The sequence below is a fragment of the Phacochoerus africanus genome, chromosome 1, assembly GCF_016906955.1.
Source record: "Phacochoerus africanus isolate WHEZ1 chromosome 1, ROS_Pafr_v1, whole genome shotgun sequence".
Taxonomy (NCBI): domain Eukaryota; kingdom Metazoa; phylum Chordata; class Mammalia; order Artiodactyla; family Suidae; genus Phacochoerus; species Phacochoerus africanus.
This window is the reverse complement of record NC_062544.1, coordinates 112,537,547-112,563,706: the sequence shown is the minus strand read 5'-3', so window position 1 is coordinate 112,563,706 and position 26,160 is coordinate 112,537,547. Positions and strand designations below refer to the sequence as shown.

The following is a 26,160-nucleotide window of genomic DNA, read 5'->3' as shown; positions in this document are numbered from 1 at the left end:
AACAAAAAACAAACAGTCCAGTTGAAAAATGGGCAGAAAACTAACCAGAAGTTTCTCCAAAGAAGACATATGGATGGCCAGCAGGCACGTGAAAGACGTTCAACACTGCTAATTGTTAGAGAACAGCAAATCGCAAAACTACAGTGAGGTACCACCTCACACTAGACAGAATGGCCATCATAGACCATTTGTAGAATGGTCTACAAATAACAAATGCTGGAGAGGGTGTGGGGAAAAGGGAACCCTCCCACGCTTTTGGTGGGAATGTAAATTGGTACAACCACTATGGAAAACAGTATAAAGAAGTTCCCACTGTGGCACAGTGGGTTAAGAATCTGACTGCAGTGGTTCAGGCCACTGTGGAGGTGCGGGTTCAATTCCTGGCGGGTGCAGTGGGTTAAAGGATCCAGCATTGCTGCAGATGTAGCATGGATTCAATCCCTGGCTGGGGAACTCCCACATGCCATGGGTGTGGCCATAAAAAAACCCCCAAAAAACAGGAGTTCCCGTCGTGGCGCAGTGGTTAACGAATCCGACTAGGAACCATGAGGTTGCGGGTTCGGTCCCTGCCCTTGCTCAGTGGGTTAACGATCCGGCGTTGCCGTGAGCTGTGGTGTAGGTTGCAGATGCGGCTCGGATCCCTCGCTGCTGTGGCTCTGGCGTAGGCCGGTGGCTACATCTCCGATTCGACCCCTAGCCTGGGAACCTCCATATGCCGCGGGAGCGGCCCAAGAAATAGCAGCAACAACAACAACAACAACAAAAAAGACAAAAGACAAAAAAAAAAAAAAACCAAAGGAAGCTCCTCTGAAAACTAAAAATACGATCTAGTAATCCTACTCCTCAGGATATATCCAGACAAAACTATAATTCGGAACAATACATGCAGCCCCTATACTCATATCAGCACTATTCACAGTATCTTCCTTTTTTGGGGGGAGGGGCTGCACCTGTGGCATATGGAAGTTCCTGGGCCAAGGACTGAACTCCCGCCACAGCAGCAACCTAAGTCACTCAGTGATAGCACTGTACCCCTAACTTGCTGTACCACAAGAGAACTCCAGAACTATTCACAACAGCCAAGACATGCGAACAACCTAAATGTCCATCAACAGATGAATGGATTTAAAAGATGTGAGACAGTTGGAGTTCCTATCATGGCGCAGCGGAAACAAATCTGACTAGGAACCATGAGGTGGCAGGTTAGACCCGGGCCTCATTCAGTGGGTTAAGGATCCAGTATTGCCATGAGCTGTGGTGTAGGTAGCAGATGCGTCTCGGATCCCGCATTGCTGTGACTATGGTGTAGGCTGGCAGCTACAGCTCCGATTGGACCCTTAGCCTGGGAACCCACATATGCCATGGGTACGGCCCTGAAAAGACAAAAAAAAAAGAAAGAAAAGAAAATGCGGTACATATATACAATGTAATACTACTCTGCCATTAAAAAAAAAATGCCATTCACAGCAACATGGATGCAACTAGAGATTATTATACTAAGTGAAATCAGAAAAAGAAAGACAAAAACAATATATCACTTATATACTTATATATAGATTCTAAAATATGGCACAAGTGAACCTATCTACAAAATAGAGACTCGCAGACATACAGAACAGACTTGTGGTTACCAAGGGGGAGAGGGGAAGGAGTGCCATGGATTAGGAGTTTGGGGTTAGTGGGATGGAAAGTATTCATTTAGAATGAATAAGCAACAAGGTCTTACACACGGAACTAGATCCAATCACCTGGGAGAGACCATAACGGAAAATATTACTTAAGAAACGTCTATATGTATGACTCACTTTGCTGTACAGCAGAAATTGGCACATCACAAATCAACTATACTTTAAAAGAAAAAAAAAAGGGATTCCACAAAAGAACTGTTCAAATTAATAAAGGAATTCAGGAATTTTTAAAAATCAATACACAAAAATCAATTGCAGGAGTTCCCATCATGGCACAGCAGAAACAAATTTCACTAGCATCCATGAGGACATAGGTTCAATCCCTGGCCTCGCTCAGTGGGTTAAAGATCCAGCCTTGCCACGAGCTGTGGTGTAGGCCGATCTGACATTGCTTCGGCTGTTGTGTAAGCCAGCAGCTACAGCTCTGATTCGACCCCTAGCCTGGGAACCTCCATATGCTGCAGGTGCAGCCCTAAAAAGACAAAAATATCAATTTCATTTCTATATGCAAACAACAATCCAAAAAGGAAACTGAGAAAATAATTCTATTTGCCTTAGCATCAAAAAAAAAAAAAAATAATAGGTATAAATTTAACCAAAAAGATGAAACACTGACATGCTGAAACTACAAAATTTTGCTCAAAGAAATTTAAAAAGGGACAAATGGAAAGACATCGCATGTTCATGGACTGGAACACTTAATATTGGAGGTTTTTTTTTTGTCTTTTTGTCTTTTCTAGGGCCGCACCCATGGCATATGGAAGTTCCCAGGCTAGGGGTCTAATCGGAGCTGTCACCGTCAGCCTACACCAGAGCCACAGCAACTCAGGATCCGAGCTGCGTCTTCGACCTACACCACAGCTCATGGCAAAGCCAGATCCTTAACCCACTGAGGGAGGCCAGGGATCAAACCTGCAACCTCATGGTTTCTAGTTGGATTCGTTAACCACTAAGCCATGAAAGGAAATCCCTCAATATTGTTAATTGTCAATACTACTTGAAACAATCTATAGTTTCAATGCAATTTCTATCAAACTCTCAGTGGCTTTTTTTTTTTTTTTTCAGATTATCAAATCTCAAGGGACCCCAAGTAGCCAAAACAATCTTTTTTTTTTTTTTTGGTCTTTTTGCTACTTCTTGGGCTGCTCCCGCGGCATACGGAGATTCCCAGGCTAGGGGTCCAATCGGAGCTGTAGCCACCAGCCTACGCCAGAGCCACAGCAACGCAGGATCCGAGCCGCATCTGCAACCTACACCACAGCTCACGGCAACGCCGGATCGTTAACCCACTGAGCAAGGGCAGGGATCGAACCCACAACCTCATGGTTCCTAGTCGGATTCGTTAACCACTGCGCCACGACGGGAACTCCCAAAACAATCTTGAAATAGAACAAAGTTGCAGATCTCACACTTCCTTCAAGATTTATTGCAAAGCTATGGTAATCAAAACAGTGTGGTACTGGTATAAACACAGACATACAGACCAATGGCATAGAGGGGGAGGAAAGCAACAAACAAAAAAAAAATGGGCAAATGATTTTTGACAAGGGTGCCAAGACCATTCAGTCTTTTTGGTAAACGATGCTGGGAAAACTGGATATCCACATATAAAAGAATGAAGTCGGACCATTACTTCATATCGTACACAAAAGTTAACTCAAATGGATCACAGACCTAAACTTAAGAGCTAACAAACTATAGTATTCTTAGAAGAAAACTTAGGGGAAAAACTTCATGACCTTGGATTTGATAATGATTTCTTGAATATCACAACAAAAGCATCAGGCAAGAAAAAAAATACGTAAGTTGGACTTCATCAAAAATTTTATCTTTTTAGGGCCACACCCAGAGCACATGTAGGTTTCCAGGCAAGGGGTCAAATCGGAGCTACAACTGCCTATACCACAACCACAGCAACGCCAGATCCTTTACCCACTGAGCAAGGTCAGGGGTAGAACCCGCATCCTCATGGTTACTAGTCAGATTTGTTTCCACTGAGCCACGACAGGAACTCCAACTTCATCAAAACTAAAAAATGTACATCAAATGACACAATCAACAGAGTGAAAAAGCAACCAACAGAATGGGAGAAAATATTTATAAATTGAACCTGATGGGTTAATATCCAGAATACATAAAGAACTCCTACAAATCAAAACAAACAAAAAAAAAACAAACAATCAGATTAAAAAATGGGCAAATGGATTTGAAGAGACATTTCTCCAAAAAAGGATACACGAATGGCCAATAAGCATATGAAAAGATACTCAACATTCCCAATCACTAGGAAAACGCAAATCAAAACCATAATAAGATACCATTCACACAGATTAGGCTATTAATAAAAAATTTTTTTGAATAACAAGTGTTGGCAAGGATGGGCAGAAATTAGCACCCTGTGTCAGGCTGGTGGGAATGGTGCAGCCACTATGGAAAGCAATTTGGCAGTTCCTCAAAAAGTTAAAAATAGAGTTACCATACGATCCAGCAATTTCACTTCTAGATATATACCCCAAAAACTGAAAACAAGATCTTGAAAAGGCATTCCCATACCCATGTTTATAGCAGCATTATACACAATAGACAAAAACATGGAAGCAATCCAAGAGTCCATGGATGGATAAATGGATGAACAAAACGTGCTATATACATACATGCAATGGACTATTATTCGGCCTTGAAAAGAAATCCTGGAGTTCCCATTGTGGCTCAGTGGAAACGAATCTGACTAGGAACCTCGAGTTTGTGGGTTTGATCCCTGGCCTCGCTCGGTGGGTTAAGGATCTGGCGTTGCTGTGGCTGTGGTGGAGGGCCGGCGGCTACAGCTCAGATTCAACCCCTAGCCTGGGAACCACCATATGCTGCAGGCATGGCGAAAGAAAGGAAGAAAGGAAGAAAGAAAGGAAAAGAAAAGAAATCCTGACACGTGCTGCAACATAGATGAACCTTGAGAACATTACTGGATAGAATAAGCCAATGAGAAAAATTCCACTTAGGAGTTCCCATTGTGGCGCAGCAGAAATGAATCTGACTAGGAACCATGAGGTTGTGGAGTCAATCCCTGGCTTTGCTCGGTGGGTTAAGGATCTGGCGTTGCCGTGAGCTGTGGTGTAGGTCACAGATGCAGCTCGGATCTGGCATTGCTGTGGCTGTGGTGGAGACTGGCAGCTCTAACTCCAATTAGACCCCTAGCCTGGGAACCTCCATATACCTCGGGTGCGGCCCTAAAAAAAAAAAAAAAAAAAAAAAAGACAAAAGACAAAAAACAGACAAACAAAATTCCACTTATATGAAGTACCTAATCAAATCCATAGAAAAAGGAAGTAGAATGGTGGTTGTCAGTCACTGAGGTGATGGGGGAAAGAGGAGTTAGCGGGTTTAAATTCAGTTGGGGGAGATGAGTTCTGGAGATTAGTGAGACAACAATGTGAATGTACTTAATACCACTGAGCTGCACATTTAAAAGTTACATCTTGTATTTTACCCACAATTTAAAAAATGGTTAAGAGAGTAAACTTTATGTAATGTATATTTTATCACATTTTATTTTATTTTACTTTTGTCTTTTCAGGGCCGCAGCTGCAGCATATGGAGGTTTCCAGGCTAGGGGTCGAATCCGAGCTGTAGCCTCCGGCCTACACCACAACCACAGCAACAGGGGATCTGAGCTGCGTCTGCGACCTACACCACAGCTCATGGCAACACTGGGTCTTTAACCTACTGAGAGAGGCCAGGGATAGAACCTGCATCCTCATGGATACTAGTCAGATTCATTTCTGCTGAGCCACAATGGGAACTCCTGGGCGCATTATTAAATGAACGAGTAAATGAGTTAAGTGAGGAGAGAAGCAGTCAGTGGCCTCAAGAGTGGGAGGTGAATCAGAGAGAAGCAGATGCAGAGTGCAGATGAGGCTTGGGAGAGGCCATGGGGCCCCTGCTGCACTGACAGAGAGGCAGTGAAGAAGGGTAGAGATAGACTGTTCCTCAAAGGGAGGATTTCTGAGCTGCACGGGGAACTGAGGTATACAGATGGCATCTACTTAAGTTTGTGGGACAGGACAAGTTCAAGGGATGTGGCACTGGGTGGGAGACAGGATGAGGAGCAGGGAGGGGGCATGTGTGTGCCAGAGGCCAGGGGTGGGATGGGGTAGAGAGCATTGAGGGGTCAGCACAACTGTGCCCCAGGTATGATCAGTCCATGAGCCCAAGGAGGGCACAGCTGCTGGCCAAGGCCACAGCCGCTCACCTGGGAGTAGACGGTGGCATGGACCCAGGCAAGACGGCGACTCAGGTGATCCAGCTTTTCTGAGAAAACTTTCTGGCTCTTTGTCAACTCTGCAAGGATGTCCTTCCTCTGCCACCCAAGGAGAAGGGAGAACAGTCAGGACACGGTGCCATGCCCAGACTCATGCAGCCTTGCGAGGGCCCCACTGGACTCTGGGGCAGGCACAGGGTTGGGCAGACCCAGCTCCACTCTTCAAAATCCTCCTCAGCCTCTGAACCGCTGGTGAGCCTGAGCAAGACAGGGTCACAGGTGCCCCTCAGGGCTTGGGAGTGAGAGGTAGCAGAGGAGTGTGTGTGTATGCGCGTGCCCCCAGCTGGGACACCCCAGGGACTCTAGGCTGGAAGTGCAGCTCTGGGTGCTCTTGCCCTGGCCAAGCGCAGGGCTCTGTGGACAGACAGGTGGGGGCCAGGGGCTGCCAGGGAAGTCCAGACCGGGCAAACTTGGCTCTACTCCCCAGGCTGGAGAGCTTCAGCAGAGCTACTCTGGGGAGGCGAGGAGGCAGGCCCTGCTTCCTGCTGACTCTGCAAGAGGCCGAGGAAGCACTCAGGGTCAAATCCATAATTGATGAGGAGAGTGGGTGTGCGTCAGCACTTAGTGGTGGGCACTCGGTGGGGGGGGGGGGGGACACGGGGCACCTTGGCACACACAATGGCTGGCTGACGGGGCTCAGGTCGTGCTTGGCCCTGGTCTAACGTGGTTTGGCCAGGGCAGGGGTGGGGACAAGGAGAACTGCTAGGCAACCCCCAGAGGCAGGGGCAGGACAGCAGATTCCCCTCAAGGGCTCCCTGGGGAACCCAGGTGACCAGGTTGCCCTCTTCAACACTCCACCCTCTGAGAGACCCACCTGCCGCCCACCTTACCCGCTTGGGGCACCGGCGGAGCTTGTCTTCTGTGTCCCTCAGGGCCATTGCATACTCATTGACGTCATCGGATACGCCCACCATCTAGAGCACCAGACACCAGGGTTACCCTCGGGCACTTCACACAGGTTTCTCCAGATCTGGCCTGGACTCTAGCCCCACCAAATGCTTAACCTTAGGCCCGGGAGAGCCCCCTCCCACTAGTCAACCAGGTCAGGTCCAGGGCACTGGAAGAGACTAGTGATGCTGCAGCATATGTGCCACACACAGTCCCACCCGGGCACCCCTGCACACGTGGGCGCATGCACACAGGTATCCACCCATGCAGAACATGTGACACAAGCATGGACCGCCACTGTGAGACCTTGCCCAGCTGCTGGTGAACGCTGAGGTTGTACATCATGATGGCACCATCTAGGACCTCCAGCAGGGAGTTCTCGGTGAGGGGCTGCTCAGGCTCCTCAGGGGGCCGCCCGAGCAGCAGGCCCTCGTTCCAGTGGCTGCCCTCGACTAGGGAGCAGGGGAAGGGGACAGTCAGGGTCATGACCATTCCAATTATTCTGAGTCTACAGAGTCAGGGTGGGCCTCAGCAGGAAAAGTGAGCCCTTTCCCCTGCCTGGGCCCAAAGAGAGACCTGCAGGGAGAACACGGGTGGGGAGGGGCGGGGAAGGTCCTGCGCTCCAAGACCTATTTCTGTAGCATCGATTTCCTGCCCTCAGAGTGCACTTCCCAAGCCCTTGAGCTAATGCCAGGACACAGAAGCAGGAGGGGATGGGGTGTGTTTGGCTTTGCCCAGGTGGGGAGCTGTACGGGAGACAAGGGGATCCCTCAGGGCCAGGCCTGGCCCTGCCTGGCACCTACTGTCCTCACGGGTCCTCTGTTCAGCGCTCAGTGTGCGGACCTTCACTTTCTCCGAGGTACTCAGAGGCCGCCGTGGGGTCATCAGGCTCACAGCTGCTGTGCTGAGGAAGCGGTTGGCTCGCCCCAGGGTTGGAGAACTGAGCCAGCCGGGCCGAGGCAGGGGCAGCGCGCCCCCCATGGCCAGGGCCTGCATGGGGCGCTGTGGTGGAGAGAAGAGGCCAGGCGCCACTCAGCTCCCCGGGACCCAGGCCCACTTAGGGCTCCCCTGATTCGTGGGGCTGGGAGAGTGGGACCTTGGGAGGGCAGCGGTTGGCTGGACAGTAGGTCTGGAGGGCCCCATCTACCCCTCCACCTACTCCAACCCAGCCTTCACTCTGGACCCCAAGGCCCTGTGTCTCTCAGGGACTCTGGAGCAGGAGGTGCTCCCTATCACACCCGTCAGTTCCTGCCTCCACCCACAGCAAGGGACCCTGCCTAGTGAGAGGCTCCTTGCCTGCATGGAGGGACAGATGCCCTGTGTGACAACCCTGCCCTCAGGATAGAGGGACAGCCCAACACAAAGCCCCCTGCCTGCCCCTACCGCGGCACCTGGGCCGCAGCGGGGGCTGGCTCCTCATCCTCATCCAGGTCATCCATGGTGGCCGCCTGGAGCTCCAGCGGGTCGATCAAGATGTTGGCCTTGGAGGCAAGGTCGTCTAGGAAGAATGGCAGGAGGACTCTCAGGCCAAGGAGGGTCAGAGATGGAACCGCTCAGGAAAGGAAGAGGGTGCCAGCTAGCTGGGCAGGAGAACTGCGAGGCCCCATTTACCCCTGTGTCTACACTCTATCCTCCACCTACTCCAACCCAGCCTTCGCTCTGCACCCCAAAGCCCTATATCTCATAGGGCAAATCCTTTGAGGACAGCAGAAGGTGCTCCCCGTCACATGCCCTCACTCCCTGTCTTCATTTCCGTGACCTCACTCTCTCCAGGGCTCCCCTGCTTCTCTGACTGCTCCATTGCTTCCTTCTTTGTCCTGCTCCACAAATAAAAGGAGACCCAGAGCTGCCAAGGCCTCTCCTCGTCTCACTGTGCACACTCCTCAGTGGGTCCAGGCCTTGCCACAGGCTTGTCTCCACCTCTATGCTGACAGCTGAACATACCAGCTCAGGCCTCGGTTCTGACTGCACTTCCAACAGAGCAAACCTGACCTTTTCCTGAAGCTCTTCTTCCTGATGGTGCCACATCCCCACAGCCTCTTGCCAGAAGCCTGGGGTCATCCTTGACCCCAGTGGGAGGTGCCCTTCCCACCTCCTCTGTTGCCTCAACAACACATTTACCTCCTTTTTTGGTCCTTGCAGTCCACCCTCCAAACCACAGCAGCCAAAGTAAGCTTCTTATGACCTGACTCCCTTGCCTCAGGACCATCCAAAGCTACCCCTGCACCTAAAAGGAACCTAATAGCCACTCTGCAGCCCACAAAGCCCTCAGACTCTGCCCCCAAGACTCCCTGGCCTCATTTCCCATCACTCCCAGCCTCTCATTTTCCTCTCTGGCACACTGGCTGCTTTCAGCCTCCGGGTAACACTGGGCTGCTGCTGGCATCCCTGTCATTTCTACCATGTGCTCTCAGCCTTTTGAATTGTGGCCACTTTTGCTCATCCTTGAAAGCAGCTCAGGCAGCAAATGTACACCCCCAACCCCCGCCCCCTCACCAGGATCCCATGGCTCCCTCCTCCATCAGCACACCCATCCCCTATTTCATTACAGGACTCCCAGACCTCCTCTGAGGTAGTTGCACGAGGAAAGGAATAGTTGGACCCAAGTCTGGATGCAGAGCAGGCCGAGACTGGGGCGCCCTCTGGTGGGCACAGTGCAGCCACGGCGGAGATGGATCAGGTACTGCCTCCTAACCCTGCTCACTGTCCACAGGCTAGCACGCACCTTTGAGGGTCTTCCGAAGGTGGGACAGGAGGCCTCCAAGGCGCTGCAGATCAAAGTAGTCCACCTTGCCATTATAGAAGACCTGGGGTGGGATGTAGGCCTCTACGAGGAGTTGGGAGGCCAGGCCAGCAGTCAGAGCCCAGCAGAACCACAGCCTAGGCCACCGACCTGAACAGGCTTCCCCTACCAACCCCTCCACCATTTCAGGTCAATGCCAGCAACTGCACAACTTGCAATGGATGGCGGAATTCTTGGCTGTGGATCACCCAGGGGAGAATCAGAGAAGGCCATAACCTGGCCCCATCGGAGAGCCTCTCATCCAGGCTGTGCCCACTGACCCTTGAGGACTCAGTCCCAACAAACACACGGCCCCAGCACCTGAGAGGCCACCTGAGGCTTCCCCGTTAAAAGGATGCACAGAGGGCTGGGCAGGCAAGGACTGAAGAAAGGGGCCTGTACAGAACAGGAATCCGTGCAGACTGTCAGAGCAAACACGGGCCGGGAGGTCCTAGAGTGCAGGGCTCCTATGCCCCAGTGGGTAGGACTCGATTAGGCGGTGGTGGGGACGGCTCCCCCACCCCCACCCTTGGCCAACACTCCACACTCCACTCCTAGGGGCTGCACTGTACCTGGCCCTGCCCAGCCTCTGCAACTCCAGGCCCTGGCCGCACTCACCCTCGCTGAAGGAGGCACGTGGGTTCGAAGCTTTGTATTCATCCCAATAGTAGCGCAGGGCCGAGATCAACCGGTGTAAGAAGCAGACCATGTACTCAGGGGGGCAAAGCATGGGCATATTCTGCAGGCACAGGGCGTAAGACATGCATTTGCGCAGCTCGAGGCCAGCCGGTTCCTTATCCAAGCCAGTTCCTATTCCTGCCCCAGGACCTTGGGTTGAGTCGGGGAGCAGGGGCAGCTGCCAAAAGCCTGGGTGCAAAGGCTGCAACACAGCCAAGGGTCTACGGTGGGCTGGCCTGGGGACACCTACCCCCCGGCTGCTGGCATTCTCCTGCAGAAACTTTCGGAACTTGGTCAGGAAGATGTACCTAGAAGCTTCACCCTTCAGAGGAAGGAAAGTCAGGGCTCGGGTGAGCTGAGCACAGACTGGACTGGTTGTGTCATGCCTCAGTCTGCACCCTACCACAGGGATCCGAGCCAGCCTTGCCCTCTGTGTCTCCAGGCCCAGTCTGGCACCCCTTACCACCAGGAACCCACGTTAAGGCCTGAGAGTCACTCACCCCATTGTCATCTTTATTGTTCAGCAGCAGCTTCAGGATCTGGACCTGCAGTTCTTCCACCACTGAGGTGGGTGGGGAACACAACAGCCCTCCTCAGGTGGGCCCTTGCCCTCAGGCTCCCAGGGACAGGAAGGGGGAGCAGGTTGGAATCAGGGCTCCATGACCAGGGTTCCCTGGGTCCAATCTAACCATGGTTCCTCTCAAGCACCCCTACCCCCAGGGAAAACACAGGCAAATCCTCCACCCCCTACCCAGTGCCCAAGCATGGGGGCCGACCTTCGATGCGCTTCTTGAGCCTCTGGCAGCCCCGTTCATATGCGCGACGCCGGAGCCGCTCCTCAGAGGTCTCATCCTTCACCTCCTTACTCTCTTTGCCCTGGGCAGGGGCAGGCGCAGGGGTAGGGGTGATGGAAGACAGCAAGATTCGTCCAGGACTTCCCAGGTCTACTTCAAAGTCCCTACTCCCACCCCAGCCCAGGAAGGGAACTCGCATGCCAAGTGCCAGGAGGCACAGACACCGCAGGCCAGCCCTTGCTGTGACAGCCACCCACCTCCCTGCCAGAGCGGTGGGGCCACCAGGTGGTGGGGATGAGCTCCTGTAGACCAGCCTCCTCCACACGCAGGGGGCTCTTGATGTAAAAGAAGACAACGGATCGGAGCACGTCGAAGCTGGTGGTTGTCAAGGCAGAGCTCCGCTCACTGCAGGGTACCCTGTACACCCTCATGAGTCCTCCCAGGGGAGCCCTCCTGAAACTTGCCCACCCCAGCTCTCTCACTCCTCAGGGTGCCATTGCTGCTGTGTGCCTGTCTCCTGACTGGGAGCCCTGAGGAAGATATGTGTCTGTTCAATCCACCAAACCCAAGTCCAACAAGTGCACGATCAAGGCCTGCCACAGGAAGATGACTGCAACCAGGTGGAGAGAGGGCCTGGCAGCCTCTCCATTTGTTTCTGCCTCCTAGAAGCTGAGACCCACAGCAAGAAGACAGCTACTAGCACAGGCTGCCCAGCCAGGGGCCGAAGCCATATTCTCCCTCCTATTCATGTAGTTCTCAATATTCCTGGGAAACAGGAAGAGCTGACTCCTTAAAGATCTCTAGGAACTGCAGAACACAGACAAAAGTGGTTTTGGGAGTTCCGCCGTGGTGCAGCTGGTTAAGAATCTGACTGTAGCAGCTTAGGTTGCTGTGGAGACACTGGTTCGATCCCCGGCCCTGCACAGTGGGTTAAGGACCTGGTGTTGCCACAGCTGCAGCTCGGATTCAATCCCTGGCCTGGGAACTTCCATATGCCGTGGATGCAGCCATGGGGAAAAAAAGCAAAACAAAACAAAAAAGGGCAGTGCTTTGGCTGAAGAAGGCAGGCCCTGGAAGTCTACCTACCTCTCTGTGTAGCCCAAGAGGCTGTAGCCATCTAGAAACCCCTGCTCTGGCCGGCCAGCCAGCCTGTATCCTTTGCTCTACTTTCCCTGCTATGTAGAAAATGTGCTGGGAAGGCTAGGTCCCAGATCACGACTAGCATAGTGGGTGCTCGGGGACCCCTGGCCAGAGGCATATGGCCCTCCCTGGCCCCTGCTGACCCCAGAGAGCACCATGTGTCTGGCCTGCCTGGCGGCAACGGGAGGATACAGGACGTTGCTAAGCAGAAACTTGCGGGACTTCTCGTGGCTGAGGATGGCGATGGTGAGCTGCAGGTAGCGGATCTGTAGGGAGAGGGGGCTCAGAGTCGGCAGGCAAGGCCCAGGGGGCTCAGAGTCGGTAGGGGTGGGAGCTCCCACCTGCAGGCCCAGATCTGGGACGATGGGCGAGAACCGGTACAGCCGCAACAGGGACATCATTGACTGCTTGAGGCAGTCCTGCACCTCGTAGTCCTGGAAGAGGGAGGCCAGGCTGCACACAGACCTGCTGCAAGCGGGCCCAGGGATAGCCGTCTGCGCGGCCCCCTCCAACACCCTCCCCTTGCCTCCCCTGTCTCCGTGGAGCCTGACATCCTGACCTGAAGTCAGAAACCTCACCTCCATGAAGAGCCATAGGAGATCCAGGACCTGGTGCACCATGGACTGCGCCTGGGCAGGGGTGCCCCCCTCCACGATGCCCAGCAGAAAGCTCATGAGCACGGCCTCCACCAGGTACACCTTGCGCTGCACCAAGGGTAGGTAATAGTAAGGGGGCAGCCTTCTGTCCCACTCAGGGACCCCTGCCCTGGCACGTGGCCAAGGCCACAGATTCTTGGGCTTCCTTAAACAACCCCAAGATATGGATGAGCCCTTCGGACTGAGATACAGGAAAGGCTGCTGCCGTGTAGCCCCTCTGGGGTTCTGCACATGGTTCCTCGGACTGTGGTGTCACCAGCCCTTCATCTTCTTTCTAGTACATCCCCCATGCCCTCAGCTGGAAGCGTCCCCTCCTGCCCAGTGATGCTGCTGGACGTCGTGCACCTCAGCGTCCCAGCCCCCAGAATGGGTGTTCTACCACGGCCTACCTCTTCTCCTCCCTCCCTCACGTCCCCTCACCAGGAGCGGTGCGAAGCGATGGAAGATGTGGGCCAGTGTGAGGAGGATGGTGGGCTGGCCCTGCAACTGCCACTCAGAGCTTTCCTTCTCCAGCAGCTGCCCTTCCTGCGTGTGGGGGAGGAGAGGATGGTGAGGGGCAAAGGGCTGTAGAGATCTCCCAGTCCCCTGCCCAGACCCTGGCTCACCGTGGGGTCCAGCTCCACACTGAGCACTGCCTGGAAGCAGCCCAGCAACTTCTGTGCCCGCACCAGATCGGCGCGTGGTGGGTCTTGCAGGGGCCGGTAGCCCGCCACTGGGTAGGTGCCACAGAGTTAAGTGGGTAACACCTGATCTGAGGCTCAGAACACCCACCCCTCCCACTGAGACCCCTGTGAGGTGGGCCTGGGCTCCTGGGCAGGGCTGTGAGCCCTGACTGCCTGGTTTGCATCACAACCCTCTCACTACTCCATGGAATGAAACTTCTCTTGTCATGTCATGCTCTTTATCTGTCCAACGGAGACAACAATGGTACCCACCTAACAAGGGTGCTGTCTAAGAACTGTCCTCGGCACCCACCTAAGGTGGACCCTACTTGCTCCACATGGCAGCAGGGCCGGCTACCAGCCCAGAGGTGGTGGAACAGGAGCCCCCTGGCCCAGCTTTCTCAAGAGCATCAAGCAGCCCACAGCCTTCTTCACAAAAGGATATCGCAGGGGACGGCTGCCAAAGTTGAAGGCCACAGACTCCTTGAAGGAGAGGCTGATGGCTGGGAAGTAGGCCATGCCCAGGCCCCTGGATAAGTTCTCAAAGGCGGTGCCTAGTGACACACCATTCCTGGAACAGAAGGGAGGGCCTGTGAGCTAGCGCAAAGAGGGATATGGCCAAAATGGACCAGGAAGCAGGCTTCTGTTGGGACTGCCCACCCTCAGGCTACCTAAGCCAGCCTGGCCCCCTTACAGGGCAGCCTGGGGATGCCCCAGAGGCCAGGCCCATGGCCAGAGGCAAGAGACTCACAGGCAGAAAGACAGAGTGCCATCGTCCAGGTCGATCAGGCAGCTCACGATGTCCCCCGCCGCCCACGCCTGCAGGGGAGGAGGCCTTACAGATATGCAGATGCCTGGCAACCTGCCCATCCCACCTCTCCAGCTGTATCTCCACTGCCACCCAGAGGAGACTGGCCACAAGGACAGAAGACCCGACTCCCTGTCCCCTCCCTGGTACCCTACATTTCCTCATGGCTACCCAGTGCCCACCGGCTCCCTGAAAGCTGTGGGGATGGACAGAGGGCAGGTGGGCTGCACGGAGCCCAGCCCTCACCTTCCCATAGTTCGTCGTGGTCACGTTCCACTTGCGGACCCGGTTGCCATCGTAGGCATAGGAGTTGTGTGTATCTCCAACGCCCTCCTAGGGAAGAAATGTCTGTGAGGTCCGGCCACCAACCTCAGGCCTGCATGGCTCTACAGAACAGGGCTAATGTGCTGAGGGAAGCAGTGAAGGCATTTTCGGGGCTGGGTTTTTCTGGGATGGGGTGGGACACTTTCCTCCTCCAGGGGACTGTCTGGGGTTAGGACCTATGTGTGCTGGGGCGGGCAGCAGGTGCTGAGCCCTGCTGCCAGACAGTCTCCCTGGGAGCCCCCTCTCCCGCACAGACCTCCTGATTGAAGCGACAGTTGATCGTGCACCAGCCGATCTGCATGAGCCCCTGGGAGGAGATGAGCACCTCGTAGACCCATTTTCCTGGAAAAAGCCTCATCAGGCCCAGGAGGGAAACAAAGACCGCTTCCTGCCTCTGGCCTGGGCCCTCAAACCTCTTCCCAACTGCCTGGGGCCACAGTGGAGCGCTGTCTCACCTTTGTATACGCATGTGGTGGAGCGGATAGTACCAAAGTTGCTGTGTCCAATCACCTAGGTAGAGAGCAGGGCGGTGAGCCTCCTCCCAGGCACACAGGGCACCCCCCCCGGGGGGCCCCACTCCAACTCAGCTCGCATTGGTGGCAATGCCTGTCATGGCCAACACCTCACTGTGCCTCAACAGGCTGGGGGGGCCTGGGCCTGTGTCATGATGGCTTCTGGGCCAGGAACATGATAGGAGGAGCTCATGGCTGTGCTCGGAAGACCTTGGGGCTGGGGTCACACCAAGAGGGTTTCAGGGCTCTCTAGGAGGGTTTTGGGGTTGGGGACTCAATGGGCCCCATGAAGAGAGGTAGAGACCAGGCCCATATCGGGAGGGGACCCCGTGCCTTGCTCTCACTCACCCCCAAGAGGTCATCATCCACCAGAAGAAGCCCCTCGAAGCCACCCGTGTGGTCGAGGACCACAGTGGATGGGCCAAGTCGCCCTTCAACCTGTCCTTTAAAGGAGAGAGCAGGGTGTGGGACCGGGCCAGGCACAGGGTCTGACAGATACAGAGAGTGCGCTGAGCCCCCAGGCCCAGCCCGGTTCCCCATCACAGAAGCTGTCACGTACCCTGGCTCTCCTCCTCCTCATCGTCCACACGTAACAGCTGGTCCAGATGTTCTGGGAGATTCTGGAAGTTCAGAGGTTTCCTGGGGAGAACAAGAGGCTGTGAGGGGACCAAAAGTCCTCAAAACCAGCCAGATGACACTGAACCCCTCTCCTGTTCCCTTTCTCCTGAGCTTAGGAAGGTGGCTGCCCAGAGTCCAGAAAAAGGGCTGCGTCAATCCCAGATTCTGGCAAGCTGGGGATCAGAAGACTAGAATATTTCCTAAATTTGGTGGACCTCAAGACAGTTTAAAAAAAAAAAAAAAAGCCCTTTCCAAATCTTAATCCTTTCATCTGTAAAAACAGAAATCAGTATGTCAGAGATGATGTAAAAATTCCAGGGAATAATGCTCCTTGCATAGGCCATAACCTGCCCACTCTGGATGGTGGCTTTTTTTTTCTTTTTCTTTTCTTTTCTGCCTTTTCTAGGGCGGTACCCGCAGCATATGGAGGTTCCCAGGCTAGGGGTCTAATCAGAGCTGTAGCTGCCAGCCAAAGCCACAGCCACAGCAACACGGGATCTGAGCCGCTTCTGGGACCTACACCACAGCTCACAGCAATGCCGGATCCTTAACCCACTAAGCGAGGCCAGGGATCGAACTCGTGACCTCATGGTTCCTAGTCGGATTTGTTAACCACTGAGAAGTGCCCATCCCCAAGATGGTCAGGACCAAGATCAGCTAGTCCAGCCCTTGACCTCGGGCCTATAGTCCCAGGCAGGGAAGCCTCTGTGTGGTATGAGACATGTCCTGGGAGGGAAAAGGGCTCAGCTCTTTTAGCCGCTGGCTGGCTCTGTCCTCTATAGAAGAGCAGAGCACATGGCCTATCTGTCACCTGCCCCAGCTAAGGGGGCTAAAAGAACCTGTCTGAGTGGCCCCCGCATTCTCCCAGCGCATATGCCCAGAGGGAACAGGGCTGTGTATAATACTGGCCAGCTCCATCCTGAGCTCAGCTGCTAAGAATAGCAGGGAATGGTATGGTGGTAACTAGCAGGGCTCAAAGAGCAGGGGCCTCATGCCCATCTGGATCCATCCCACAGATTGCTGGCACCTGCTCCTCCACCTCTAATCCCCACTCCATCCATCCCCTAGAGAGTAGGCTCCAGAAGGGGGAGATGGGCCAAAGCACTCTCTGCCAAGGTAGCTTCAACCCAGGCACAGGGACCACATGTTCCCCTGCCATGAGCTTCCACTAACCTGGAGCTGCAAGAGGGGGCAACATACGAAGCCTCCTTCCCACTTCTGCTGAGCCCCAAGCTGAGGCCAAGCAGCAGCCATATGATGGGTTGCCTCGCCAGGAGGATGGAGGCTGTAGCTGACCCTATCTCCGAAAACCCCAACTGGCACACAGGTAAAGGAGGCTTCCGCAACAGCACTTCCTATGGGGCCCGCTTGGGAAGGCTGCTCCAGTCATGTGCCTGCTCTCATGTGCCACACTGAGCGCCTGCAGGCATGGCCTATTTGGCCAACCCCAGCACTTGCCTGCCCTTTCTGGACTGCCCACATCCCAGTCCAGGGTTCTGTGTCCACACACCACTGACTAATGGTTCTGCCACCTGCTCTCCCTCCTGGCAGCCATGGCACCAGTGGCAGCAGAATCATTTCTGGAATCACATGAGGCAGTGATCAGATGGCCCTGGGAATGGGCCAGGACTGGGGTTGGGGTGGAGGTGGGCAGCAGCCCTCAACAAGTAGAAATCCTTGGGCCATCACAGCCACTGAAACAGAACAGGCGACAATGCTGCCCTCTGTGCCTACCCAGAGAGTGGAGATTGTGGAAGGCAGACTAGCCCTGGCTGGCAAGGGGGCTGGGGCATAGGGACACCCACACCTCCCCATAGGGAGGAAGACTGTACAGAACCCTTTGAAGAAATAATTCAGCAGGAGTCTTAAGAGTGATTACAATTCAAAATAAAGGGCTGGTGGGGTCTGTGCTTTACAGATCAAGCAGAGGCTACAGAGGGCCAAGGTGGGGCAGAGGTGAGGGCAGATGCACTTGGGGCCAAATGCTGAGTGTGAAATAGGTGTGAAGTTCTATGCTGAATGCTGAGTGTACACCACATGCCTAACCTTCACCATGAACTTAGGAGGAAGGCACTAGCACTGCCAGGCAAAAGGAAGAAGTGAGTCCAGAAGGCAGATTCTCTGGCCGCAGATCTCACAGCCAGAAGTGGCAAAGCAAGAACAGAACCCAAGTCAGCCTACCCAGAGCCCAGGCCTCCTTTCCACAGCGCAGCCCCCAGCCTCTGGTGTGGTCCCAGAGAGTGAGGGGGGAGATCCACCCGGCCATACCTGCTGGTAGCTGCCGTGGATGCATGATCAGCAGCGGAAAAGATGCGGTGCAGGTAGTCATTCAGTAGCTTCTCATGCACGATGCCTGGGCCACAGGTCAGAGGGAGAGAAGGGATACATGGTCAGTGTGGCTCCCAACCCAAACTGGCCAGAGGCTCCTGGTCATTGCCAAGCCACAGTGGGCAAATAAGCAGTCAGTTGGGTGCCCTGCTCTGTGGCTGCCAGCAGAGAAGAGCTGGCTCACAGGCACAGGGGGTGCAGGAAGGTCTGAGGCTCAATGGACCTGGGATTTTGCTGCCTCTGCCTCTTCCTCCTTCCCTCAAAACAAGGAGCCTCCTCCCAGCCCTTACCTGTGACCCTTGACTTCTCAGCATCTGAGGTCAGCCTGTAGCTCTTGCGGGAGAAGGACATACCGGCCCCCTTGGACGCCATCTTTCATCTCTTGTGGGCAGCCAGTGGTCCTGAGGGCTCAAGTAGAGGCAGGGCTGGTCTTTACAAAGCCAGGCAAGGGCCCCCATATTAACCTCAGTCCTGGGGTATTGGGAAGGCTTGGGAGAGGTGAAGCCAGTGCATGCACACTCACACATACATCCACACCAACCCAGTGCAGAGGAAAGCAAGAGCTTTCACCTTCCTACACAGGGAGAGTGAGTAGGGGTCTGGGCCCATGTGACAGGGCCCCACCACATCCCAGTACTCACACAGGGCACAAGAGAAACCAGGCACCAGATATGTATATTTGCTAAACCAAACTAAATGCCTCAACTCGGTGGGAAATGAGACCAAAGCATCCAAGGTGAGATAGCCTGGGGCAGAGCCCCTGTATCCCTCTCAGCTGTAAGACACACTGGATCCAAATTGGAAGAGAGAATCCTACACCAAGGAAAGTTCACGCTCCGAGGCCTTGATGCCATCTCCAGCTACAAGTCCTGCTGACACCCCAGACCAGGATCCCCTTTCTCAGTCCCAAGATCCTCCCTTCTCCATTCCAAAGGCCTGCTAGTTTTCCTGTTCACACACACACACACACACACAGCCTCCTGTCCCATCAGACCACTATCCTTGTCCCAATTGCAGATCCCATTGGTCTTCCCACTGCTGTCCATGCCTCACATGCCATGGTGCAGCTACTTCTGAAGCTGCACTAAGCAGCTGGTGCCAGCTTCACTGTTCTAGAGCTGTGCTGTCCAACACAGTAGCTACTAACTACGCATGGCTATTCAAATTTGAAAGTTTAAAATTTAAAAATCAATTTCTCAATTATATTAGTCACATTTCAAGGATTCTGTGGCCACATGTGGTTAGTGGTTACTGGACTAGACGCTGAAAATAAACAACATTCTCGTCATTACACAAAGCTCTACTGGCCAGGGCTAATCTAAAGCCTGGTTCTTCAGCACTGCCTTAGACAGCACTCCTTTTTCTTATCTCACCCTAAACAGGTCCTCTAGCTCCTGCCACACACCCTTGCCCACTCACAGTGCACACCACGCCTGCCCCTTGGGAAAGTGACTCTCGCCCTGATGCCCACCACCGGCCCTCTCACATCAAAGCAGGTGCGGGACAGATTAGACGTGGTTACTGATCTGATGAGCAAACCTTCCAGACATCCACTCGGGGTGTCAGGTGCTGAGGATACAGGTGAGAGGTGGACCTTGGCTTGGCTCGGGGGTCCCTGCCACGTAGACCCTGGTCAGCCCCGCCGGGGGATCAGGGCTCAGAACCAAACCGACCCCACCTAGGAGCCCAAGGACACGAGGGTAGCGCTTGTCTTCCCGAAGTCGTCTCCGCCCGGCCTCAAGCTCCAGAGGCTCTTCCAGGCCAGCTCCAGCCTAGAGTCCTGCACCACAGGCTGCAACCCCCTGCACGGGGAGCACCCTCACGCTAGACGGGCCGGGCCGCAACGGAAGCTGCGGGGACCCGCCCCTCTTGGGCCCCCGTCGCCCCTCACTCACCCCCAGCCTCGGCCGTGGCGTCCCGGCTCACAACATCCGCCCAGCCTCTCGCCTACGGCGCCCGTTCAGGGCCAAACCGCGATTCTGCCGCGCAAGCGCATCGGCCCGCGCCCAGCCTCCGCCAGAGGGCGCCACCTGCAGCCTCCAGCTGGAATGTCCCTGCCCCTGCCTTTTGCCCAACCGCCTCACTGCCCAAATGCCTCCGACCCTCGTCTACTTAGGAGGCGCTCCTAGCCGAGTCTTGTCGCCACGCTGAGTCCTAGGAGACCTTGGCCTCCTACCTCAACTCCTACCGGTATTTGGAGGCCCAGCCCAGAGGTCCCCTCGGACGTCTGAAAGGCTGCTCCTCCCAGGGTCCCTGGTACCTGTCAGCCTCACTTCCATTCAGGCCAGACAAATGACCTCGCTCATCTTCCCTGGGATAGCATCTCTGGCAGAGCAAGGGGAGCTCGGTGGGCTCTGCTGCCAGGGGTGTGAGTCGACCTGCCTCCAGCTGGGGCTAAGTCAGCAAAAGGGGTAAGCTGCTTAGGGGGTGGGGTAGGGAACTTGACTTTACAGGAGAAAAGTTGAGGCTCAGAAAAGTTAAATATCACCACTTATGCTGGGGGCTGAGGGCTGAGGGCTGGAACCCGGCCTCTGGCAGCAACCCCATACACACTGCTCTTCCTTTCAGAGCAGCCTAGGCTGTAGGGATGCCGCTGCCCTTCCCCCGCCCCAGCACCTCAGGTGTCCCCATTAAACCTTTCCAACACTGTTCACTACATAGGGAGGCCTCTTGGGAGCTAGCTGTGCCAGAGCGAAGACACTTGTACCTCACCTAGGGGGCCTGAGGTCTGGCACCACCCCTATTCCTGCCACTGGGTTTCAGGTCAGGCCCCAGCAGGCCTTGAGTGGGGGTGTGGAGCCAGAGCCACCCAATCCCGTAGGGACTAGTTTCACAACTTCCCGGATGGGGCTGTGGTGGGTCACAGTGCAGTCTCCAGCCAGGAGGATGGGGTGGCTCCCACTCCTGCTGCTTCTGACGCAGTGCTCAGGGGCCCCTGGTAAGTGCTCTTCCCCCCTCACCCCCAGCCCTGATCCCTGCCTGCATTCAGAAAGGGGTTGGCCCTAGGCCCATCCCGCTATTCCAGCCAGAAACTTACTTTCCTACTGGGCATGGAGCAGTGAGCAACCTTAGCTTCTTGAGCAGAGCTGGGCAGCCCCAGGAACACATAAACACACTGCCTATTCTGGCCTACACTAAAACATCTGCTGCAGGAGTTCCCATTGTGGCTCAGCGGAAAGGAATCTGACTGGGGACCATGAGGTTGTGGGTTCGATCCCTAGCCCCACTCAGTGGATTAAGGATCTGGCATTGCCGTGAGCTGTGGTATAGGCTGCAGATGTGGCTTGGATCTGGCATTGCGGTGGCTCTGGTGTAGGCCAGCGGCTACAGCTCCGATTAGACCCCTAGCCTGGGAACTTCCATATGCTGCAGGTGTGGCCCTAAAAAAAAAGTCTGCTGCAGCATTGAGGCAGTGTTAGGACCACACACGCAGGCAGTAATCTCTCATAAGACTGATCTAACCCTCTAGCAGATGCCCTCACCCTGATGAGAGCCTATACTTGGAGTCAGAATACTTGGGTTTGGCTTCCGCCTATTTAGTATGATAACTCCAACCGTTACCATTCTTATCTGAGAAATGAGAGGAGCCAAGCCCCATAGGGCAAGCACCATCACCTGCTACTCTCGTAGAGTATATGTTTTACATCTGAGCCTAGTGCCTTGCCCATTAAACAAGCGTACTAGTGATAACAACCATGTGTGGGCCTGCTTCTCCCACCCCATACAGGGGTTTGACCCTTGAATGGACCCACAGGATCCATGAGAGAGGCCATGCAGTTTGATTTCCTGAATGAATAAAGTGTGGATGTGCTGATATTCACATGATGCTACGAATGTCCACCCTGCAGGGCAGCGCTCGCCCTTAAATGACTTCCAGGTGCTCCCGGGTACTGAGCTGCAACACCTGCTACATGCAGTGGGGCCCGGGTCTTGGCAAGAGGATGTGGCAGATGCTGAGGAGTGTGCAGGGCGTTGTGGGCCCCTGATGGACTGCAGGTAAGAGGCCACAATATCCAGATAAAACTGGGTATAGGGGCACCAGGTGACCTTATGCCTCCCCCTCCCAGGGCCTTCCACTACAATGTGAGCAGCCATGGTTGCCAACTGCTTCCATGGACCCAGCACTCACCTCATACACGGCTGCAGCATTCAGGGAGCTTTGATCTCTTCCAAAAGAAAAGTGAGTGGCTGCGGAGAAGAGCGGGCTGGGGAGAGAGGTGCTGAGGTCTCAGGCGCTGTTGATGCTGGGTCTTCTGCTCTCAGACTATGTTCGGACTTGCATCATGGACAATGGGGTCGAGTACCGGGGCACTGTGGCCATCACCATGGGTGGCCTACCCTGCCAGCGCTGGAACCACAGGTTTCCCAATGACCACAAGTAAGACGGAATGTAGTTCCCCTTTCTCCCGCTGGCCTGGAGCTAGCACCCCACCCCCACCCCCGCCCCGCACTCACTGTATCGCCGCTCTCTGAACCCAGGTACACGCCCACACTCCGGAACGGCTTGGAGGAGAACTTCTGCCGCAACCCGGACAGGGACCCTGGAGGTCCCTGGTGCTACACCATGGACCCTGCCGTGCGCTTCCAGAGCTGCGGTATCAAGTCCTGCCGGGAGGGTAAGCGGCTCCAGGTCAAGCCTGGGGCGGGAGGAGAATGCCCAGCGCAGTCCACCAACCCACAATTTCCTCCTCTCCAGCCGTTTGCTTTTGGTGCAATGGCGAGGATTACCGCGGCTCAGTGGATCGCACCGAGTCAGGACGCGAGTGTCAGCGCTGGGACCTGCAGCACCCGCACCCGCACCCATTTGAGCCCCTCAAGTAAGCGTGGGCGAGCTCCGCACGAGGGGGCCGGGCAAGGGGAGGGCCCAGGGCTCCGGGGCGGAGCGATGTAAGGTAGTAGTTAGTTGGGGCCAGCCAGACAGGGTCTGAGCCTCAGGCGCTTGTTCACTCCCTGCTACCGCTCCTAGGTTCCTCGACAAAAATCTAGACGACAACTACTGCCGGAATCCGGATGGCTCGGAGCGGCCCTGGTGCTATACTACTGACCCGCAGGTGGAGCGAGAGTTCTGCGACCTCCCGCGCTGCGGTAGAGCTCAAGGGCGGGGCTGGGAGGGCACCTGGGACACGTGGGGGGCGTGGCCTGGCTGGGAAGTGAGGAGAGGCTGGGCGTGATTCAGCGGTGGCCCAATGAGAGCGGGGCTCCGTCTTAGCCCCAGACCCGGTCTCAGCTTCGGCTTGGGCTCCGACCCGCCTCGGTCCATCCAAGGGTCCGGTGCACAGCCGCGCCAGGAGGCTACGACGCTCAATTGCTTCCGCGGTAAAGGCGAGGGCTACCGGGGCATGGTCAACACCACTGCCGCTGGCGTGCCCTGCCAGCGTTGGGACGCTCAGCATCCTCATCAACATCGCTTTGCGCCGGAAAAATATGCGTGCAAGTGAGTTGGCGGGCGCCCCTGGGGACACAGTAGTCCTGCGGGTGGGAACTGAGGGCCGTCCGGGCAGAACTTGAAGGAGGGCGGGACCAGGGACGGAGCTAGAGGCCGGGCTCTCGCCCAGGCTGAGCCTAGCGCCTGCTCAGGGACCTTCGGGAGAACTTCTGTCGCAACCCCGACGGATCTGAGGCGCCCTGGTGCTTCACATCGCGGCCTGGCATGCGCGTGGCCTTCTGCTACCAGATCCGGCGCTGCAACGACGACGTACGGCCCGAGGGTAAGGCCTGACCTGGGTCTGGAGGTACACACCGTACGGCTGAGAACCAGCTGACGGCCGCCCCGGTCCGCCCGTCGCAGACTGCTACCACGGCTGGGGGGAACAGTACCGCGGTTCGGTCAGCAAGACTCGAAAAGGCGTCAGGTGCCAGAGTTGGTCCGCGAGGACTCCGCACAAACCGCAGTAAGTTCTACAGGTCATCTGGCTCCTCCCACATCCAGGCCTCAGGCCTGGGACCCCAGCGTCTCAAACTAGCAGCTTTTCAAATCAGAACTTTACAGGGGGTTAGGATTACCCTGCTACAGTTTTGCTCACTCTCTCTCCTAGGTTCACGCCCATCTCAGACCCCGAGGCGCAACTGGAGGAGAACTTCTGCCGAAATCCGGACGGTGACAGTCACGGGCCTTGGTGCTACACCACTGACCCTGGGATTCCATTCGACTACTGTGCACTGCGGCGTTGCGGTGAGCTGAGGGCCGGCGAAAAATCCTCGGACCCCACCCCAAGCCTCCCCTTAGGAAGGCTGGCTCCCTTAACACAGCTGAACTTGGGTCTTTTAGATGACGACCAACCACCATCCATCCTGGAGCCCCCAGGTATGGACTTGGGCCAGCTGTGGGTTGTGGTCCCTCTGCCCCCCATCTCCATCCAGTTGGGGATTTCATTCCAGCCGACTCTATCCCCTAGACACAGTGCTGTTTGAGAAGTGCGGCAAGAGGGTGACTCGCCTGGATCCAAGGCGCTCCAAGCTGCGTGTGGTGGGGGGCCAACCTGGGAACTCACCCTGGACAGTCAGCTTACGAAACCGGTAAGGCACAACTGCCTTATTCCCCAGTAGAGGGGGTGAGGCTTTATCATCTGTGCTTGCGCCAGCTGAGGTGGGAAGCTGTCCCCTGCTTCAGAGATCCTAGCCAAGAGAGCAGGTCCAGTCTGTATCCCAGGACTGTTTTCTAACCTGCACTCCTCCAGGCAGGGCCAGCACTTCTGTGGAGGCTCCCTAGTGAAGGAGCAATGGGTACTGACTGCCCGGCAGTGCTTCTCCTCCTGGTGAGCCTCCCTTGGGTTTGGGGCCCAGTCTCAACCCCCTGCCTTCATCTCCCACTTAGCCACCTTTCCCAGGCAGGCCAACAGGTGAGTGTGAGGCACCAGACCATGAGTCATAACCTATTTAGCAGAGCTTCTCTCTCAGCCATGTACCTCTCATGGGCTATGAGGTGTGGCTGGGCACCCTGTTCCAGAACCCACAGCCTGGGGAGCCAGGTCTGCAGCGCATCCCAATGGCCAAGATGATCTGTGGGCCCTCAGACTCCCAGCTTGTTCTGCTCAAGCTGGAGAGGTGTGTAACAAGTCAAGAGGGTGTGAGGTGGGGCTGAGCCTCATGGCATCAGACCCTGAGTGTCCTCATTTCTTCTAAAGACCCGCAACCCTGAACCAGCGTGTGGCCCTGATCTGCCTGCCCCCTGAGCGGTATGTGGTGCCTCCAGGCACAAAGTGTGAGATTGCAGGCTGGGGTGAGACTAAAGGTAAGATTACAGTGCAGAGGCATGGACTGCTCCAGGCCAAGAGGCCCAGCCTTGGATCCTACCCAGAGACCCTCTCTTCCCATTCTCTTCACTGTAGGTACAGGGGACGATACCGTCCTGAACATGGCCTCCCTTAATGTCATCTCCAACCAGGAATGTAATGTCAAACACCGAGGACGCATACGTGAGAGTGAGATGTGCACTGAGGGACTGTTGGCCCCTGTGGGTGCCTGTGAGGTCAGTGGCAGGGCCTCTGGCAAGCTGAAAATGTACTGCTTCACCCCCAAGGGGGTAGTCTTTGCCACGGCGCAGGCCCCCTCACCAGTTCTTGCATCTACCAGGGTGACTACGGGGGCCCGCTTGCCTGCTTTACCCACGACTGCTGGGTCCTGGAGGGAATTATAATCCCCAACCGAGTGTGTGCACGGCCCCGCTGGCCAGCCATCTTCATGCGTGTCTCTGTGTTTGTGGACTGGATTAACAAGGTTATGCGGCTGGGCTAGTCCTAGCTTCGGTCCTGTTTGCCTTGGGGAGGACAAAGCCGTCTGTTAGACATAAAGCCACCTTTCCTCTTTATGCCTGTGAAGGGTACTTCTTGGTCTCTGCTGCTAGGGAATGAACTGGCAACTCCTCACCAGGGCCTGGGTGGCTTGAGTCCAGCACGCCCTGGGCTGGGCAGTCTGACCCCAGGACTGCCTTAGCCTGTTGGTGCTGTGGAAGGGCAGGGCCTCACCAG

General features: G+C 55.4%; 2 protein-coding genes across 14 annotated transcripts in view; one reads left to right on the top strand and one right to left on the bottom strand.

The window, feature by feature from the left end:
• Positions 1-22,531, bottom strand: part of RNF123 (ring finger protein 123) — a 32,840-nt gene extending 10,309 nt beyond the window's left edge. Inside the window, exons 1-26 of one of the 7 annotated variants that reach the window (XM_047774426.1) lie at positions 22,323-22,531; positions 18,484-18,594; positions 18,134-18,218; positions 15,807-15,886; positions 15,596-15,690; positions 15,191-15,245; positions 14,992-15,077; positions 14,658-14,744; positions 14,355-14,422; positions 14,049-14,174; positions 13,547-13,661; positions 13,362-13,466; positions 12,864-12,989; positions 12,627-12,719; positions 12,478-12,551; positions 11,403-11,520; positions 11,128-11,227; positions 10,852-10,913; positions 10,602-10,673; positions 10,292-10,412; positions 9,617-9,718; positions 8,283-8,389; positions 7,695-7,893; positions 7,198-7,343; positions 6,834-6,917; positions 5,935-6,042 (exon numbers count right to left, since the gene is read on the bottom strand). In XM_047774426.1, the coding sequence (XP_047630382.1) occupies positions 5,935-6,042; positions 6,834-6,917; positions 7,198-7,343; positions 7,695-7,893; positions 8,283-8,389; positions 9,617-9,718; positions 10,292-10,412; positions 10,602-10,673; positions 10,852-10,913; positions 11,128-11,227; positions 11,403-11,520; positions 12,478-12,551; positions 12,627-12,719; positions 12,864-12,989; positions 13,362-13,466; positions 13,547-13,661; positions 14,049-14,174; positions 14,355-14,422; positions 14,658-14,744; positions 14,992-15,077; positions 15,191-15,245; positions 15,596-15,690; positions 15,807-15,886; positions 18,134-18,218; positions 18,484-18,565 (2,496 nt within the window). In that variant the 5' untranslated portion in view covers positions 18,566-18,594; positions 22,323-22,531. The other 6 variants (XM_047774405.1, XM_047774444.1, XM_047774411.1 and 3 more) reach the window with 6 other exon arrangements.
• Positions 20,971-26,000, top strand: MST1 (macrophage stimulating 1). Of its 7 annotated transcripts, XM_047774485.1 has the most exons (18): positions 21,004-21,131; positions 22,042-22,189; positions 22,261-22,373; positions 22,457-22,571; positions 22,673-22,809; positions 22,890-23,010; positions 23,160-23,278; positions 23,459-23,627; positions 23,771-23,901; positions 23,982-24,084; positions 24,229-24,365; positions 24,462-24,497; positions 24,589-24,709; positions 24,871-24,948; positions 25,091-25,237; positions 25,318-25,424; positions 25,522-25,661; positions 25,766-26,000. In XM_047774485.1, exons 1-18 carry the CDS (start codon positions 21,038-21,040, stop codon positions 25,925-25,927), a joined length of 2,178 nt encoding a protein of 725 aa, XP_047630441.1. In that variant the 5' UTR covers positions 21,004-21,037; the 3' UTR covers positions 25,928-26,000. The 7 variants fall into 7 exon arrangements, with proteins under 7 accessions (XP_047630453.1, XP_047630441.1, XP_047630439.1 ...); XM_047774483.1 differs by having other exon boundaries at positions 25,522-26,000; XM_047774473.1 differs by having other exon boundaries at positions 24,229-24,497.
• Positions 26,001-26,160: the final 160 nt, after the last annotated feature.